An 18,486-nucleotide genomic window follows, 5' to 3' on the forward strand; every position below is an offset into this window, starting at 1 on the left:
TACCAGCCTTGGGGGGGGCGAAGCGGAGTGTTGTAACAGGGTTAGGAGTGCTGTGTTGGTGTGTGACCTCTCGACTGAGGTGACGTTGATCGGTAAACTCCGCTCAAGACATACGTGTCAAACTCGAAGGCTGCTTTCCTGCGATTTTTCCATCTCTCCCTGCTGCAACACACCTGATTCAAACGATCAGCTCATCAGCAAGCTCAGAAGGAGCCTGATAACGATCCTAATTGCTAGTTTGCTTCTCAACTCTAACCGGTGTTAGTAAAACCTTCAAGTATGAAATTATTGCCAAAACAGCTTAATATATAACAAAATACAACAAGTTTAGCTGTAACATAAAAAGTGCAGTACTATCTGACAAACTTTGAAGCAGAAGTTGTTTTTGAGCTAACTGCTCTGTATCAACACACTCGAGCAATTAAGCAACAGATTGCATAACAACCAGCATGAGGTAAAAAATAGTTGTCTGTTAATTGCTATTGCCAACGTGTTTAATTATAGCCCTTTGCCTCAGGGGCTTTAGAGGTTTGTTTAAAAAGTTGGGCTGCATACACACACGCAAACCACACACACACACACACAGAATTGTAAGCCTCTACATAGATGCCCCCCCGTGGCTGAAATCTCAAAGGAAAAGCAGCTTCAACAATTGGAACACTTTGACTTGATGGTTCCAGTTGGTCCATTTATAATTTCATTATTTAATCAACCTGTTATTTATGAGCTTAAACATGATACATGTTCTGTTAAAACCTAAACTGACAACAATTTGCAGATTAACAAAAGTTTTTTTCTCATTTCTGTCGAAGTCAAAGATCTTTGGTTGTTCAGTTGAGGTAGAGTATTTTCCCTTGATCATTGAAACTAGTCGATTTAGTAATATTACCCGAAGATAACAGATTGCAAAATGCGTGTGTGTTTTTTTTTTTCATATTGTACACTTTATGACAGGTGTGGGCAAACTACGGCCCGGGGGCCACATGCGGCCCGTTAAACGTTTCAATCCGGCCCGTCGAAGGTGAAAAAAATTAAATGAATAATAATAATTATTATTTAATAATTATTTTCTAAATACTGTAGTTTTTCAAAGACATGTACTGTTGTAATGTTTTTGTTCACTTTCATTTAAAATTAAATGAATTTTTTTGGTTACCAAAACACTCCATCCATCTGCTCCTGGTCCGGCCCCTCTGTCAATTTTTAGAACCAATTTTAGAATCAATGATATAAGCCTGATGAAAGCCAGATGAAAAAATTATTAAATGGTGTTTTGATTTGGTTGTTTTTACCATTTAAATTTTACATTTAAATCTATTTTGAAAGACAAGAGACTGTTTTTGGCAAATTCTTGCTGCTATTGTTGTTGTTTACAATCTTGGTCATTCTCACTGGTGTTTTATAAGCCCATGCGGGCTGGACGTACTATTGTATGCATGGCACAATAATAAAAAAAATTCAGCTGTTAATCAATTCAGACAGATGGTACATTGTTTTCCTAATATCACTGCTTCCTACACTGCTTAATTACTTGCTTTGTAGTTACTGGGCAGTCATTGCACAGTCACAAATAAAAGGCCTTACCAAATTTAAACCATTTGTTCTGGTCTGCTCTGTTCAAGGATCAGATGGTGCCGTTGTCTTTTATTTCACTTCCATGCTGATTCACTGTCATAGCAACCATCTGTGTAGCAACCTCGCCTTCTCCATAGGACAGCTGTCAGGAGTCAGTTCATTTTGTAAAGATGATGGTATCGGATACGCCACAGTCACCATGTGGGCCCATGTGAGGACCAATCAACTTTAGTTTGAAAGAAGTCAACCGGGGAACAATGCATCATAGCAGCAGAAATAGTTCTATTCTGTTTGAACCTAAAGGCTAACGGCTCCGGAGAGGAAACAAGGCTTTGATGAAGGTAAAGAAGACTATCACACATGATGAGGACTTTGACTTTGGCGGAGATGTTTCTGTGTGATCCTCAGCGGAATAATAGTGGTCAACAAATTTTGACCTTTTTTTTTTAAGTTACTTTATTATATCCATTTTTCGAATGATTACAAATCTGAATAGTTATGAATTTAGGGTTAGATTCTTTCTGAACATAGCTCTAAATTGCATAATCATACTGCATAAGATTTTACTAGTCAAGCTTAAAATCCATAAAATAGAATCTCAACAATCTATTGCGCAAAAAAAAAATAAATAAATAAAAATGTTGATGTTTTAAATCAGCACTAAAAATACCTTTTCATACACACATGAAGCCATCTTTGATTAAAATCTGCTGTTGATCGGTGTAATTCATGTGGACTTAAGTATAACACTGATAGCAGATAGCAGTCGTATCAACAGCACAATCTGATTGGACACGGAATAAGTTGAAATATTACTTTTCTGTCCGTGTCCTGTCATTGCATTGCCACATGCCCGTTAACCTCATATTGTGGCGCTGTGATGTCATTCTTTTTGTCTGTATATCTTGCCTGATCAACAAGCGTTAAGAATTAATTAAAATGTTTCAATAATCGTTGCTATTCTCATTATGCCAAGAGTCTCCGGGGGCAATAAGAATGTCCACTCATTAACTGAAAGCTCAATCACATTTTAATAATGACTCAATGGCAGATGACGGAGGATCACAAACGACATGTCTCTACCACCTGAGGACTGCTATTGCCGGCGTTTCCAGCCCAACACCTTTGACCCGTCTCGATGCAGCGCCTGCCTGCGGCCGGATCATATGCACCTTGACGCTGCACCGGGAGATGCTTCACAAGAGTGGGTGTGTACATGATACCTTGAATCGAAATCTGTACTGTACGGCAAGAAGTGGCAGACTGTCGAACATCTTTTGCCCTCTTAACTTCAACCACGGGACGACTTCACTTTATCTCGAGAGAGTTGGAGGGAGTGGGGGGGGGGGTTGCTATGAGGATGTAGTCCTGCTCGCACACATTTGCAGTTTGCTTGGAAACAAGAAACGGGCAAAAACCTCTGTTGTGCTCGGGGCTTGATGGAGTTCATGCTCAGTTTTGACTGACACTTTCAATGAAGTTTTAAATTAACGTGTTTATTAATGCGGTTAGAGTTTGAAGAAGTTTTAAACACTACTTTATCATTATGACAACATTTTTGTACGCCGCAACTTTCATAAGATTAGTTTTTTGTGCAATTTTTTTCAACCCAATTTAGTTAGATTTTTTTTTTAATTAATTTTTTTTTTTTTTGACCAAAAGATGTTCAATGATGATGATTTCAGTGTATACTGTTTTCATATATATAAATGAAATACAATTACGTCCACCACACGTGTGCGCGAAGCTCCGAACAAAAATCGCCTTAGACCACCTGCGCCACAACTCAGACCGGCTTTCAGCTGGTCTGAAGTTTTGACTACTTGCAGAAACCAAATTGGTTCAGGGACATGTAACTGAAAACACCCTTGGTCCACTGGATTGCCCAAAATACCGCAAACATGCTACAAGCAGGCTTGTACCTGCATGGAAATCCAGATTCCTTTTTTTTTTTCAATTTTCTTTTTTAACATTCGAGTGCAGTTGCAAAAATAGAGCCCTTTGTGATTTTCTCTTTGATTGTTTTTTTTTAACATACTGATATTAACTCTTCTATAATGCAGGTTGATATATGCGGACATTTTGAGTTGGTCTGATTAATGTCATAATATCAACCAAGAGAAACAACAAAGTGACGTTTGAATCTGTATGATTAATTCATGGTAGTTCATAAGGAGCACAGGGAATCTGTTGTAATGCGAGCCTGCCTAGAACACATGCAAACACTTACACTACACCAAGAATACCAAGTGAGAAGTGACTGAAAAGTAAATTTCATTTACAGGTCGAAAAAAGCATGTTCACCTTAAAAATCTGCACATGGTTTAGGAGGAGATCAAAACTCAAGTTGACTTTTGAGGTCCACTAATGAATGATGAGGCAAGAAAGGGATCATGATAAGGGCATGAAAAGAGTCAAGTGGGCGGTTCTTACAATGCAAAAAAGAAATGAAATAATGATGAGGGTGAGCGTGGGCTAGCTTGTGTTACGTCCAGCGTGTAGTCAACGTGTTAGCTTTGCTAGACGAATGAGGAGAGTGATAATCGTTGGTGGAAGCTGCTTTGGATGAAAGATAGCGGTGACAGTAAGTGCACCTTGTCATATATTATATTCTAAAAATATTATTTTGTTGTATAGTAAAGTTGCACTTCATTCTTATCAAGATCAGTCTTTCTCTGCTGTGTCACATTGCTGTGTTGGTCATTATTGGTGTAATTGCTATAAATGTTGTAATTACTAAGTTGTTATAACATAAGTCATTAGGCTGCTTGAAATGTGGTGTTTGATTTCAATCCAAAAGCGGACAACTTCAAACTTTATTCGTTTTTCCAAATTGACGATTTGGTTGACTGGTTGTGATCTGTTGTTTTTTTATTTTTTTTATTTTGTAGGAGTTGGGTGATGATGAGCAAGTTTTATCTGAGGTGAACTCAAGTGCCGGCAGTGATGACATCAGAGATACTTGGACCTACGAGTGGAGTCTTGTCCGCAGTTTGAGTTCTGAGTGCGAACTTGATATCTGTGACACTGACACACAATCTAGGTGACATGTTATATATACCCTTTAGCCTTTTTTCTTACTTCCACAGCAGCAAACAATTGGTAAACTTAAAGAGAAGGTGCTGTATGTTTTCTTAGTGGTGAAGCAGTTACAGATCCTAATCGAAGGTATTACTACGGCAAAGGTATAAGAATAATTTAGTTCAAACTTGCTCTGTGCCTTTGCATAGTTTATAATGCTTCATTTTGAGTGAGATAAATTTATTTAGAAATCTGCTTACTTTTGTGTTTGTCTTTAACATCCTCTTCCCTCTTTTTTCCAGCGCCACACATAATTCTGACAGTCCACCGAGGAGCAGCTCGGCAAGTCCAGAGAGGAATTGTGTCGTCCTTGAAGATATGACTCGGATGGACCCTTCACCCCTTCGCAGTGCTGGGAGTCCTTGGATGGACGAGAGGAGAGGCAGGGAACGGTCCCGCAGAACTTCAGGTCACTCTGCTCATGGACACAACACCTGCACTGCGAAAATAGGAAAAGCAGAACATGTGCTCCACTCATGAATTTGAATGTTACACGCCAATTTACAGCATCATATCTCTTTCTGACTCCAGTGATATAAATGTGCTAATCTCAAATTTGTTTGAATTTTAGAGTCAAGAGGAGTCAGGGAACAAGAGAGCGGCTACTTCTCTCCAGACCGAAGAACTGATGGCGAGCATCTGCCGGAGGATGCCAACAAAAGGTCTTATCGTTACTATGAGAGGGGTCACCCGCTCCCCAGCAACTACGTTCCTGAGCCCAAAGCCTCCGTCCCGTATAGAAACGTCAATCTCGGTATTCCCTCCCAAAGGAGAAACCCTGAAACGTACATGCAGGACACTTGGAGAAGTGAATCCCCTCAGAGGTACTCATACCACTCCAATTTTCGAAGGGGGACTGAGTCACTAAGGAATTCTCCAACACGGCATAGCTCAGTCAGCCCAGACAGACACAAGATCTCAGACCGCCGAATACGCTCTCTCACCAGATGTGAGACTCGATCTCATGCCTCTTCTCACCTTCCCTCACACGCACCCTCTCAGCAAACTTCCAGCAGGTCCAGTCCATCGCGTAGACGGGGCTCCTTTGCCTCTCGAACGGTGTCCCCATCCAGAATGGCACTTTCTCACAAAGACTCTTTCTTTTCACAAAATAGAGGCTACGACGCACAGGGAGGATGTAGCCGAGAATCAAAGAGCCCATCACAAGCGTCCAACAAACATAGTTTAGATTCTGAGAGGCTCTACAGGAATCTGGAGTCCATCTCCCGACGCGCCTCCTCCGCCTCAATATTTCAAGAGAACACAAACGAGGGATCCCAAAGATCTCCTCAGACCAGAGAAGGGTCTCTATCCAGAAATGGCTCACACAGCCACACCTCACAGAGACAGCCATCCTCCAGAGACAGCAGACCGAGCGCCTCCCCTGGCTCCTGGCAGGGATCCACGCAATCTGTACTCAGCATTCCCATCTCATGTGGTTCGTCTGCTTCGAAGCACGGTGCGGATCATCAGGTGGCTGCTGCATCACTGCCACTTGTTGCAATCACAGAAACGGACAAGTGCAATGAAGGGGATACTAAGATCAGTGGTGATAGAAGCAGGAGTAGCGTGAGAAGAGGCATGGAGGCCTTGCTCCTATCTGAACCCAAGAGGGATGCACAAGAGCTCGAAGAGGTAAATCACATTTGTTTTTACAATGTTCAGTAACTAGTCACAAAAGTAGGCACCCAACAAGAGTAATGAGGTAGTCAACACTAGTTCACCCAAATTGTCTGCAAATTTTTCTCAAATGGCAAACAAAACTTGGGGCTCAAAACATGAACATACATGATGCCACAAAAAATGTCAGCAGTCGCTTGTAATTTAATTTTCCTGCTTTTTCTAATTCTTTTCATCTGAGGTGGGGATGACAATGGAAGACTACATAGTACTGGCTGACATTCCAACAATCCAGGTGGAGTCAGAGGAAGACTTTCCGGGTCTGAGGAGGAGGAACCAGAGTCCAAGTCCTTGTAGAGACCAAAGGTTCCAGACTCAAAGGTTGGTGATCGATCATAGTTTTCACATAAAACAAAAATGCTTTCTGGCCATTTTATCACCCCAAAAAAGGTAAATTTACGGTTATGTATTATAGTTTCGACCTTTGAACTCTGTTGCGTCTATTAACCCGTTAGTATATCACTAGAAGACACAGATTTTAGGGTTGCTTTTGGAACTACGGTTGAATCGCAGTTTGCAGGGATCAAAATAACAAATTCTGTACGAATGCTATCAGCAGCTACAGTATATTCCATTTATCATATATTTACGTTGTTAAATATTTGGAGGGCACCGTTCTATAGTTGACATTCGAGCACAAAAATTAAAGACATTTAATTTAAGAGGGACTTTGTCAGAGAGCATTTTTTAAATGACCATTATATGCAATTGTTGTGAAGCCATCCACCTCAGGCCGAATTCTGCAGTTGGAATTTTGCACCGAATGAGAGAGGCAGAGGCAAAGAGCGAGGAAGAGACAGGAGAGAGAAGGACACGGAAAATGGTCGATTATCACAAAGACAGTCAACAGCATCTCTTCATAAGCAGGTGCCATCGTGTTACTTTATTTCAACCAAAACATCAACTGACTGCTGCTCATTCCATCACAGACAGACAAGCAAAGTGGGGAGCATAGATCTGCAAAGGTGAAGGAGCGAGGACTTTCTGACGGTCCACAGACACAGGTAAAGCACTTGCACCAATGTATGTGGAAGAAAATGGGTCATTTTGTCACGGTCCGGGTTGAGGTAGGTGAGGACCCAAACGCAGGGAAGCCAGGCAGGGGTAACTTAAAGGGCATTTAATAAACAGAAAACAAAAGGCAAACGAGGGACTTGGAAAAACTGGACAACGACAGGAAACCAACGACAGGAACAGGGACAAGCGACAGGGACAATGACAGTGAAAATGACAATGAACTAACAAGAACTGAAAGCAACCAGGGAACTAAATACACACAAATTGACGAGACAACGAGGAGCACCTGGACAAGACACGGAGGGTTGGAAGGACCGGATTGGTTAACACTAGGGCTTGGGTAAACGAGCACAGGTGGACACAATAGACCAGACGAGACAAGACACAGGAACAAGGCCAAAACATGAAACCAAATACTAAACCAAAAATAACAAATACAAATCCTGACACATTTATTAATTCTAACGTGGCTCTAAAGTACTTAAAATGTCCTTTCATGCCGGTTTGTAGCAGGAAAAAGACATTGGTTAGCTTTTGGTCAGGGATAGACACATAATCTTCTTCCTATTTTTACCTGAAAGACTTAATTTGCTCCTGGCCAGGACTGCACAAGTCCAGTTGGCTGGCGCTCAAGTGGTGGCTGCCATCTAATGGTGAACATTGTCATTGCAACTTAATATTGATAAGCTCCATGTTGCATTATAATTTTCAAAAAATTAAACTAGGACCAGTGAGTGTTGCCTGCCACTGCTCTAGAACATTCAAGTTGATTTACTGTCTTTATTAATAGATGGGGAGATGCTGCAGGCTCATAGCAGAAATAGCTGAGGCAACACACACAACATGATAAATGTTCGACAAAAAAGACTCATTAATTGCCATTGAAAGTTTTGTAGCCACATAAAAGTTGGAAGAATTATTCAAGAAACACAGCCATTAATTTCAGGAAGGAAAATGGGTATTAAGAACTTCATTTCACCTTTGATTTCATTGATTCCCACTCTTACGTTGGATACCATCAACTTTGTGAGTATCTTTTCATTTGTCATTCTCTTGTTCAAGTTTAAATAGGATCGATCGCAATTTTTAAATACACCCAAGCTCACCTTTTGCAGTCGATTCTGTTTTGCATGTTTTGATGCTCCAATACCATATTTCCTCAAGTATAGCGGCCACCTGCATTTGTCACAATTGACAGTTTTACCACCTGCAGAGAAGTCAAGATATCTGTAATACTGAACTCTGGATTTGGGCAAGCACACCTGAGAAGTATCCACAATAGAAAAATGGAATAAATAAATAAATATAAATATAAATATAAATATAAATATAAATATAAATATAAATATAAATATAAATATAAATATAAATATAAATATAAATATAAATATAAATATAAATATAAAAAAATATATAAATATAAATATAAATATAAATATACATTCTTTATATAATACAATACAACTGTATATGAAACCCTCCCTAACCACCATAAGAAGAAATATAGTACTTAAGTTGTAAACTTTGATCTGCTCATACCATTCAGTAAGTGTAATGCTTTTTTCTGTCATCACTGACACAAGAAACCACAACAAAATGCTTCATCATGCTTCCTCTTATGACTCCATTTGCAGACGCTGCCACTTTTAAGGGGTGGATGTCTCGACTTGATGAAAACGACAAGGTAAAGACATCTTTTTTGGACCAATTCCTGTTAAATGTCTCAGTAAATTTAAAATTACAATATAATTATACTATTACATTATAATAATCATATTATAATAATATAATATAGTTATAATTGCCAGCAATGTACTGGAAACAAATTTGTTGTTTTTCCACAGTGGAGGAAACACTGGTTTGTTCTGGATGATGACTTGCTGAAATATTACAGAGACCCCGAGGCTGAGGAGGTACTTGTTAAGGCACAAAAGGCCACTGATCACTGGCATAAGACGGAATCCTCTTATCTTGAAAACCATAACTTTTCAGGAAACCAAAAACATGACATACTTGTTAAGCCATTAACATTGCATCATCAAAGCGAGAGCAAGCCATTTTCAACATTTTGGATAGGTCAATAGTTAGCATAAACTGCAGATCCAGATCGAGACTGACCGATTGAAAAAGATTGATTTGAGTTTCATAATGCAAATTATCTATGAATTCATAGACTGTTGTTTGTTTTCTTCTTGTGCAATAGTCAGATAACGTGGACGGAGAGATTGACTTATCCACTTGTGTCAACGTGTTAGACTGGGATGTGGAAAAAAACTACGGCCTCCAGATTCAAGTATTGTACTTTTTATTTTCTTGACTAATGAATTTATGCAACGTACCAGGTTATCAACATCATTTATTACCCTGTTCAGTTTCACATCTATTATATGTTCACTGCTTCCTGTTTAATGACATGTGTGTTGGTGTCAATGTGCGTGTGTGTGTGTGTTTGCTGGGTCTTTTGATCACTCCTAGACAAAGAGGGCAGTGTTCACTCTCTCTGCAATGACCTCTAGATTGCGACAGAACTGGGTGACGTTACTGAAGCAGGCCATCCAGAACAACACGCGGTGAGTGTGGCTCCATACTGGGAATGGCTGTAGGAAAAAAAAAAATAGCCCGTGGAAAAAGGCTGTAAAATCTAAAAATGTCTTTTCTGACATGACTTAGATCACATTCCAACCCCAAAATACACCATTCACCCTTAGGGGTTGATGGGGAAAAGATACTTAGCTCACTTGGAGAAACACATATGTAAATATGGAAGACAAGAAGAAAGCAATTTTAAAAAGTCTAAAACATTTTTACAAGACAAAAATCTATACATTAAAGCATGAAAAATAGACTAAATACAGTAAAACTCTATCCAATAATGTGTTTGTATCATTTTAAAAGTGTATTTAAAGATTTTTTAAAAAAAATGTTCCTTAAATGCTATAATAACATGTCTATGATTATGTAATAATTATATTATATAATTATCTGATTATTTGAAGCAGATTTACTGTCAAATGTCACAATCACTAATAAAATGCCACAACAAGAAGCGAAATTTCTTTTTAATTAGACAAATATACAGTACATTACAGGTCTAAAACCGAAGAATAAAATATAGAACATTCTTTTTGTGATGGTACACACAAGGGCGTGGGTGGCCGTTGGGAATTCTTTGAGTATCCCGAACGGCCAGAATTTGTGTGCATCAGGACCGATACACCCACAACTCCCTCTCCTAAGCCCCACCCACACCACTCGTTGACAAACATTTACAGACCAAATTTTGGTCCCAGTGAGTCCATAAATTGTGCTAATTGTCCGCACACACACTTACAAGCATTTATACATACATACACAAATAGCTACAGCATTATATTTACAACTACAACCAAACCAAAACAATGTAATAGATGAAAGTCCAATGAGTAACTGTTGATAATTAATGAAGCTGCTTCTGTCACATTAATCGCAATCTGACTCTGAACTTGGCCGAATTGTATTACTACTTTAAGTATATTTGCAAAAGATAGTTTCGTCAGACTTTTGATCGTATCAGTTGAACTCAACATACAGTTTAAGCACTTTATTGGATTATTTCGTCAAATTGTCATCTATTCCAAGAAAAAAAGAATGTCGCAAGAAGTCGGAAATTCCCGAGTTCATCAAAGAGATGCGGGCGATGCGTTTGGGTGGTCTGTCTGCGGCGAGCCCTTCTATCTTTCTTCTGATGTGTAACATTAGCCCCTTTACTTTTCCTCATTCTGTCCTCAGCCAATCAGAAAGCGGCAGCGAGAAAGAGAACCCCCTCTCCTGCGGCTCGTCGTCATGCCAACCGGTTGCTCGCTTCACCTGCTCGGGCTTTGAGCCTGCACGTTCCAACAGCACAGCTGCCCACTCCCCACGAGCGGAAGGCCTCCATCCAACAGCAGACGTGGACGTGAATGCGGAGGTGAGCTCAGACCCTCAGAGAAAAGAAGAACAGGAGGAGGGTTGGGACCGCGAATGGGCTAAGCGGCTGGAGGAGAGGAACAAGTGGTTTGAGGACGCTGTCCCCTTCAGCGAGATGGGCAGCCGGTGGGACTGCATGCAGCTGAAGAGGGGGAGTGTACCTGTGCCCGTCATTGACACCATGGACTCAGAGGTCAGCAGGAAGTGGACGGAATTTGAGAGGCTGTCATTTAGGGACATGAGCGCGCAGTCACTCATCGGAGTCCAGGCGTATCAAACGATCACGCGGCAGGCCTCTGATTCCCGTGTTGACACCCAGACCCATCAGTCAAGCACTGATAAGGATGAAGCCTTTGTCACCAATTCACCAAGTGACTGCTCAAGGGAGGCTCCCGCAACTGTAAACGGGTCACACATTGTTCAAACAAACACAGCCGAAGCCCTTCAAAAGGAGGTGAGGAACCACGATGTGCATTTAGAAATTTTAACTTGCAGGGCCCAGTGGGACTAATTTTCAGCCCTCAGAATGCCGACCGGCCCACTTAAGTTCAAAATATCTGAATGAAGACAGACACTTTTACCCTCATAGTGTGTGGATCTTAAAAGACTAATTTTTATCAAAAATCCGAATTATAATTGAATGTGCTTACAAGTTCATGATCAGTGTTTACTTGAACAAATATGACAACATAAATAGTAAAAACGGACAAAAGGGGACCAAGAAGCAAGTGTGTATACTGTGAAAAGGCACCTTACATTTAACAAGGTAGATTTATCAAATGCTGTTAAGTTAGCTAAATTTAGACAGCAATCAAGGCACTTCTTGATAGCACTCTTGTTTGAAAATTATTTTCATCACTTCTCTAATATAGTTACAGTAGTGTTCTATCTAGTCTTATATTAAAATATTGCGAGTTTTACTATTAAATTATTGCAACTTGGTGACATTTTACTAACAAAGGTAGTGCAGATACGTACAAAAAAAAGGGTCTGCCTACGAAACTGCCTAAGTGAGTAGTATAAAAACATGACAATTATGAATACACTATATTTACTGATTTCAAAAATGAATATTAATGCGTGGCTCAGAATAGCGGCCCGAGCAGAATATAATGCAGCCCAACCCACCGGCAAATTGTCAGGATGACCAGATTACCACTCCGGGCTTGTTTCTTTATGAAACACGATTCAACTCAATAAAGTTTAGATCCTACTGCTCCAGTTCACAAGAAAATCAAGCAGATTCAAGACATTAGAAGTATGCTGCGAGTGTAGATTCACTTTTCGGATACAATGAAACAGGCCTAACAACAAGCACGGGAAAAAACCTCCCCTCAACCTTGAGCAGAACCAGTTTGTACTTAGTGTGGGGCGGCCATCTGCTCCATTGATTGCGAGGCAAAGTAGGGAGAACACAATGAACAATGCAGCCACCCATTCATGTTCTGCGCCACTTGTCCTTATTAGGCAATTACTACCAAAGTAAGCAAGTGTGTTGGCTGTATGGCCGAGCTTGGCTGCAATTTGGAATTTGGCCCAAAATTTCAAGGAAAGTCATAGTAAAAAAAATTCTGAGCTCGAAGGAAAATGAGATGACAAGATGGGATAAAGTTTTTTTTCGTATCAACACCACAGTTTATAGTTTTCATTTGTTTTTCAAGATGTCTCTTAAGGATTTTTTGGAATACGTATAACCTCTCGCATGTCCTTCGGGTTAAATAAATAGAAGCATCATCAAAGGTGAGGCTTGCTACTAATTTCATTGTTTCTTCATAGCAACACTTCTTGTCTGTTAAATTACCTGTATCGTTTGCTTCCATTGTTTGTCAAGATGAGTGTTAGATATGTAGTTTTGTCCTATTTAAAACATGTATTTAGAAAGATTGAAGTGTATACTTGTCGAAGACTGAACTTCCTCCTGAAATTCATGCATGCAAATTGACGTCTTGGTTGTTTCAGAAATGTCACCTTTCAACCAATAGGCATCTTCCTCTAACTTTTTTAATTAAATATGAAATGTCTTCATCAACCAAAAAGAAGTCAAACAGCCAATTTTGGTGGACGACTTTATCTGTGCAGTTTCTTGGGAATGGCTTGCGTTTAATTTGACCACTGTACTGATAACAATGAGAAATGTACTGTAGTTGCATTTTCATTTCTATTTATCCATCTTGCAGGCGCTGTTCCTTCGAAAGCAAATGGAGAGCATTAAGAAACAGCGCGCAGCCATGGTGATAAAAGTGGACAGACCATGTGGACCCGGGGCCCCCTGTGGGGCCCGACTTGAGGCCATGGAGGCAGCCCATCGGAAAGAAGTGGAGGAGCTGCGGGAGAAACACGAGAGAGAGATCAGCGAGTTGGAGGAACAAAGAGGCAGGATGTTGGAGGAGGAGCGGCAGGCTTCTGCTAAAGGTTGAGTCAGAAAAATGATTTATTTATTTTCTAAAGGGATTATTCCTGTCAGGGCTTGGGTGCCTTGCTTAGGGGTACCGGAGCGGTATACCAGAAGCACATTGTATCTATCTGGTCACCTGTTCCAGTTTCCATTATGAGAGTGTGTGATGTGTTTTCAAAATATTATTTGAGGAGCGAGCTTTTGTTTTAAATACAATGTTCAGAGTAAATTTAGAGTTATACACTTTTCTGTGTATAGCCATCATATGTCGGTATGTCGTATGCGGTGCTACAGTAGAACCACACACTTCTTAACCAGATGGATGACAAAAAATGCAATTTTAAATATGGACAAAATTCATGCATATGTGCTTTTAATATATTAAATGTTTGATCATGCATTTTTCGATGTCTATATAAAAGATTTATTATCCTAACCCAACAACAAACTGTATGATGCAAAGAAAAAAATAATCACATACAAAAACATTTTTCAGGACAAAGGGCTCCCATGCATGACAATTACCAATCAAGGACGACACAAAACCACGGAACAAAAAACTAACATTAAATGCAAGAACTCATTTTGTGTTTTGTTTTTTTCTCAAAACTCAACCCAGTCAAAGTGTTTCATTTTGAGGTACTGTCTGTCCTGCATATTATTGCAAATCCGCAAGAACTTTATTGGGCCTACTCACATGCCATCTACTGGGGCATTGTTAAGGAAGTTGTTTGCTTGAATTAATTTCATGTGTGAGGTGTAATTCTCTTTGTTTTACGTTTAGCTTGACCCTAAACTTCAAATGAGAGTGTCATAAAAAAAAACCTTAGCACCTCATATTTGATAATCTCTTCACTACCTGCCAAATGAGTGAATGAGAACTCGTATTTCAAACACCTTGTAAATTAAGTCACTCATATCTCAAGGCACCACTGCACTTTGTAAAATAAAATCTTGCTTTGTATTTTAAAAAATGGCAAACTGGAAGTTGATGATAAAATGATAACAGCTTCCATGGTAACGGAAATCTGGTGGTAGGGAGCTGCGTATTGCCGTGTCTTGTGATCTTTTTGCACGAGGCAGGAATCAATTTCTGACAAGCAAATGTTATTACAGCCATGGAAGCTCTGAGAGCAGCCCACAGAGAGGAGCTGGAGAGGGCCAGGAGGCTGCCTGGTGGAGACGCACACATGGAAGCGGCTTGTAGAGGGCACGCGTAAGAGATCATATGTTTTCACCGTGACACTGGGTCTCCATGTGTTTGCAATTCACCGCATAAATGAAAATGTACTGTACTTTACTCTCTAATGTATTTGTCAGAGCGCCGGTGGACGTGTGGCACACTGAGTTAGATGTGTTGTCTGAGCGTTTCTCTGAGAAATGTCTGCAGCTGAGCCTCACTGAGCAGAGCAGCCAAAGAACAGAAAGTGATCTGCAATGCAAAGAGAGAGAGTTGCAACAGCTTTGGCGAGAGAACCAGGTCAATGACCGTACTTCTATAGAGTGCACTAAACAATTTAAGTTATATTCGCCCCATTTGATTGTGCAAGATTACTGTACCTCATCAATCAAAGCATGTAATTTACTTTTTTTTTGCAGGAGCTTAAAGTCAAGCTGGCAGAAGAGATTAGCCGCATGCGTTATTTCATCACAGGACAGAGGCCAGACGTGCTGTCCCTTGGCAACGTAGCATCAGAAGTTGAGGTAGTGACAGCAGTAATCTGTGACTAAATTCAAACCTACACAATTTCAACTCGTAGATTAAAACTGTTAGGGAAGTATGACCAGCTCGCCACGTCCTGGCCCAATTTTTTATGTTTGTTTTAATTGTACCTGAATTCAGATTTGGCAGATGTGTGCTGTGGGATGTTGGACCCAATTTAAAGAGACAAATTGTGAGAGCAACTTTGCTTAATGTATTGTCTTCCATCCCAGTAATGAGTCCCTGGTGCATCATTATCATAATCCTCCTTTCTTCATCATGGCCTTGATAGTTTCCCCTCGTTTGGTCGTTTCATTAGCACACACTGCCATCTACTGGTTGAACAGCAAATTTACCGCGGATGGATCGTGCCAAAGGGTGGGCAATGAAAATGTGTTGTAACCAGATGTGTAAAAGCAAAAAATCCTCATTCATCGGGGTGGACTTATTTTATCAAGAATTTACAGGCCATCCCTTGAAAATCAAACGAACCCTTTGAAATTATTGTAGCACAGCATTGAACCATTGTTTTACTTAATTTTTATTACACATATTAAATGTACTTTTTCAGTAGCATTATCTTCCTTGTTGATTGTGTAATGTGTGCGGTGTCCAATTTGAGTCTTTGACTATTCTGACTCCTATAAAAGATTGCAGCAAGGGCTGATTTGTAGTTCTTATACAAGTTGATGCAAGTATTAATTACTTTGTCCTGCTGTATATTAAAAAAAATCATAAATCTAGTATATAGCTGTGAAATAGCTGTCAAAAACCACACTTTCTTTTTTATTCTGCTGTTCCACATCCTCAGTCCAAATTACATTCAAGCGCCTTCAACATTTCGCCTCACAGACGCTGCTCAGAGCCAAAGAAAACGAGGTGCAGTCTCTTAAGAAGCATGTCAGTTGCCTACAAAGTGAAGTCCAGTCGCTTACTAAGGTATGGATGCAGACGACACATCACTGACCCCAGCATTGGTACACGGGCACAACCAAATGAGATCTAATACAAGAACTTTAATGGAAATTGTCACATTTAGTTCATATTATAATGCCTTTTGTCACAGATTGTTTATTATTGCATTTGAGGAAATTTCGCCCGATAAAATAGTAAACATAAAGCAGTGGATAAAAGTTGATCATTATCAACTATTGTACACTTTACGGATACAAAAATATGCTACATTGTCTTGGCATAGAGTGGCTAATCCACTGTTCCCATGTTTTATTTTAGGAGAAGGAAGCGGCCTATAATCGCTACAAGGAGGCTTATGTCGAGCTAAGTGACTTGAAAGGCCGAAGCAGATTGCAGATGGATTCTCTCAATGAACACTTGAGACTGGCCAATGTTGCACAACAGGAGACAGCGAGAGAAGCCGGTGACCAGTGAAGATAGTTAGTATTAATCCGATTTAAAAAGACAAATAAAACCAATTTCATGCAAAAGAACAGCGTCATGCAACATTTGTGACACAACCATGCAAAGGCATGGACACGTTTTCATATTGAAATGACTCGCTTTATTGAGTTCACAAGATGCAAACATGAGTGAATATTTTAAAGATATAAGCCTCACGTGATATGAGAATGATTACGATATGTTTAGGTGACACACAGATTAAGAGCAGAGGACCGAGGAAGGAGATGGGCAGAGATAGGTGGATGGAAGGTAGGACAGGTGCCTCATCTTCATTTTCCATATAATATTCTTCCACTCAGCGATGCACCCTGTACAGAAAAAACAGTTGGGGTAAGTTATAGCACAGAATGCAATGAGCTAAAATCGCACAAATTGTGCGTGTCTTACATGAGGTCACATAAGTCTGTGTCTTAAGTCAGTTCAGTCATCATCATCATCATCCTCTGGGACAAAGATGTCGTGCTCTTCCAAAAGAGCGGCAAAGTTCTTGCTAATTAGAGTTCCCACATAGAGGAATGGCACCACCACTGCAGTCATTCGAATGAGACCGAAGGGCGTCTAAAGGGAACAAAAAGGAAATATGGACGAATTTCAACAGTGGAGCACATGATAAAATCTCAAACTTCATTGCAGACATTAAGTTGCTCGATTCAAACAATGATTCCCAACCATGGTTCCACAGCGGAATACTGTGCCATGAGAAACAATCTGGTGTGCCGCCAGAAATTTATTATTTACATCGAATAATGTATTTTTCTTTATTCGTCTATCAAAAGCAACAACGTATGTAACTGACAGGTGAGGTTTGACACCCGTGCACGAGAAGTTAGAAAATAATCGTACAATGCAATCTGCATGTTTGACTGATAGAAGAACATTTTGTCAACCTATTCTTACGGCGCAGAATTGTTAATGCGTATCAACTTGTATTTGAGCGCTAATCCGACGACTCGCATCAGAATCCGGGTCATATGAACTGACCAACAGTAATGTGCACCATTTCAGTCATCTGGAATCACAATGGGGGAAATTACAAAAAAAATAATATTGACTCGCTGTTATATATTAGTCATCGTGTGCTAGGAAAACGTTTCATTTGCGCTGGACATGTTTGCATAGGGCAAAAATGACAGTGTTTGGAAAGAGCGTTGGTTAATAGTAACCATTAACCCTACGACAATTGTAATGATTTAATTCAAGAAGGCAGTCCTTTATTTATCCGCTGTTACTTTTTAATGGTCAAAAAGTACTTCCTGATATTGCCTCTATTTTGTGTAAACACGAGTTCATTGGCTCATTTGACTAATGCAGACTCATATCAGCACATCAATTGGCCAAAGCCGATGTCATACAACATTAAGTTCCGCCCACCTGGTTTCATATGTTTCTTTGCCTTGTCGGGGCTTCAAAAAACACTTACTTTATCCGGTTTTGGTAGGATTGCCCCCGACGACGATGAAACCGCACTTCGAGTTTGCGTCGTCCTGTTTAGATAAGATGGTTTCGAAGCGTTGTTACGCCCCAGTAGGCCAGCATTCCTGACGTAGTGTCGCAGGGAGAACCGTAAAACACTCGTCGCCATTTTTCCCAGTGTCAAAACTGTGGGCGGTGTCACTAAATGACGTACTGGGTGTTTCCTTTTGATGACGTCGGGTTTCATGAGCAGCCTTTA

At 40.1% G+C, this 18,486-nt stretch overlaps 2 protein-coding genes across 2 annotated transcripts; one reads left to right on the forward strand and one right to left on the reverse strand.

Moving 5' to 3' along the window:
- Positions 1–1,790: 1,790 nt before the first annotated feature.
- LOC148332272 (uncharacterized) lies at positions 1,791–16,825 on the forward strand. Its single transcript, XM_088302621.1, has 19 exons — positions 1,791–1,916; positions 2,627–2,783; positions 4,467–4,618; positions 4,899–5,065; positions 5,228–6,291; positions 6,518–6,657; positions 7,056–7,203; positions 7,266–7,340; positions 9,005–9,037; positions 9,198–9,266; positions 9,557–9,646; positions 9,829–9,923; positions 11,122–11,752; positions 13,476–13,710; positions 14,810–14,909; positions 15,014–15,173; positions 15,293–15,397; positions 16,248–16,334; positions 16,629–16,825. The coding sequence occupies exons 2-19, from the start codon at positions 2,649–2,651 to the stop codon at positions 16,782–16,784; spliced, it is 3,642 nt and encodes a 1,213-aa protein (XP_088158747.1). The 5' UTR covers positions 1,791–1,916; positions 2,627–2,648; the 3' UTR covers positions 16,785–16,825.
- smdt1b (single-pass membrane protein with aspartate-rich tail 1b) lies at positions 16,392–18,458 on the reverse strand. Its single transcript, XM_088302620.1, has 3 exons — positions 18,235–18,458; positions 17,202–17,372; positions 16,392–17,122 (listed from the first exon to the last, which is right to left on the reverse strand). The coding sequence occupies exons 1-2, from the start codon at positions 18,394–18,396 to the stop codon at positions 17,235–17,237; spliced, it is 300 nt and encodes a 99-aa protein (XP_088158746.1). The 5' UTR covers positions 18,397–18,458; the 3' UTR covers positions 16,392–17,122; positions 17,202–17,234.
- Positions 18,459–18,486: the final 28 nt, after the last annotated feature.

This window comes from Idiotropiscis lumnitzeri, chromosome 8, assembly GCF_059441095.1.
Source record: "Idiotropiscis lumnitzeri isolate Australia: NSW breed Sydney's pygmy pipehorse chromosome 8, RoL_Ilum_1.0, whole genome shotgun sequence".
Taxonomy (NCBI): domain Eukaryota; kingdom Metazoa; phylum Chordata; class Actinopteri; order Syngnathiformes; family Syngnathidae; genus Idiotropiscis; species Idiotropiscis lumnitzeri.

Bases quoted from the DNA above. Each gene is read 5' to 3' on its own strand.
- smdt1b (XM_088302620.1), bottom strand. From the start codon at position 18,396: ATGGCGACGAGTGTTTTACGGTTCTCCCTGCGACACTACGTCAGGAAT. The intron at 17,373-18,234 runs GTAAGTGTTTTT...TGTTCCCTTTAG, and splicing joins TCCTACCAAAACCGGATAAA to ACGCCCTTCGGTCTCATTCG.
- LOC148332272 (XM_088302621.1), top strand. From the start codon at position 2,649: ATGTCTCTACCACCTGAGGACTGCTATTGCCGGCGTTTCCAGCCCAAC. The intron at 4,619-4,898 runs GTGACATGTTAT...TCTTTTTTCCAG, and splicing joins GACACTGACACACAATCTAG to CGCCACACATAATTCTGACA. The intron at 9,267-9,556 runs GTACTTGTTAAG...CTTGTGCAATAG, and splicing joins GAGACCCCGAGGCTGAGGAG to TCAGATAACGTGGACGGAGA.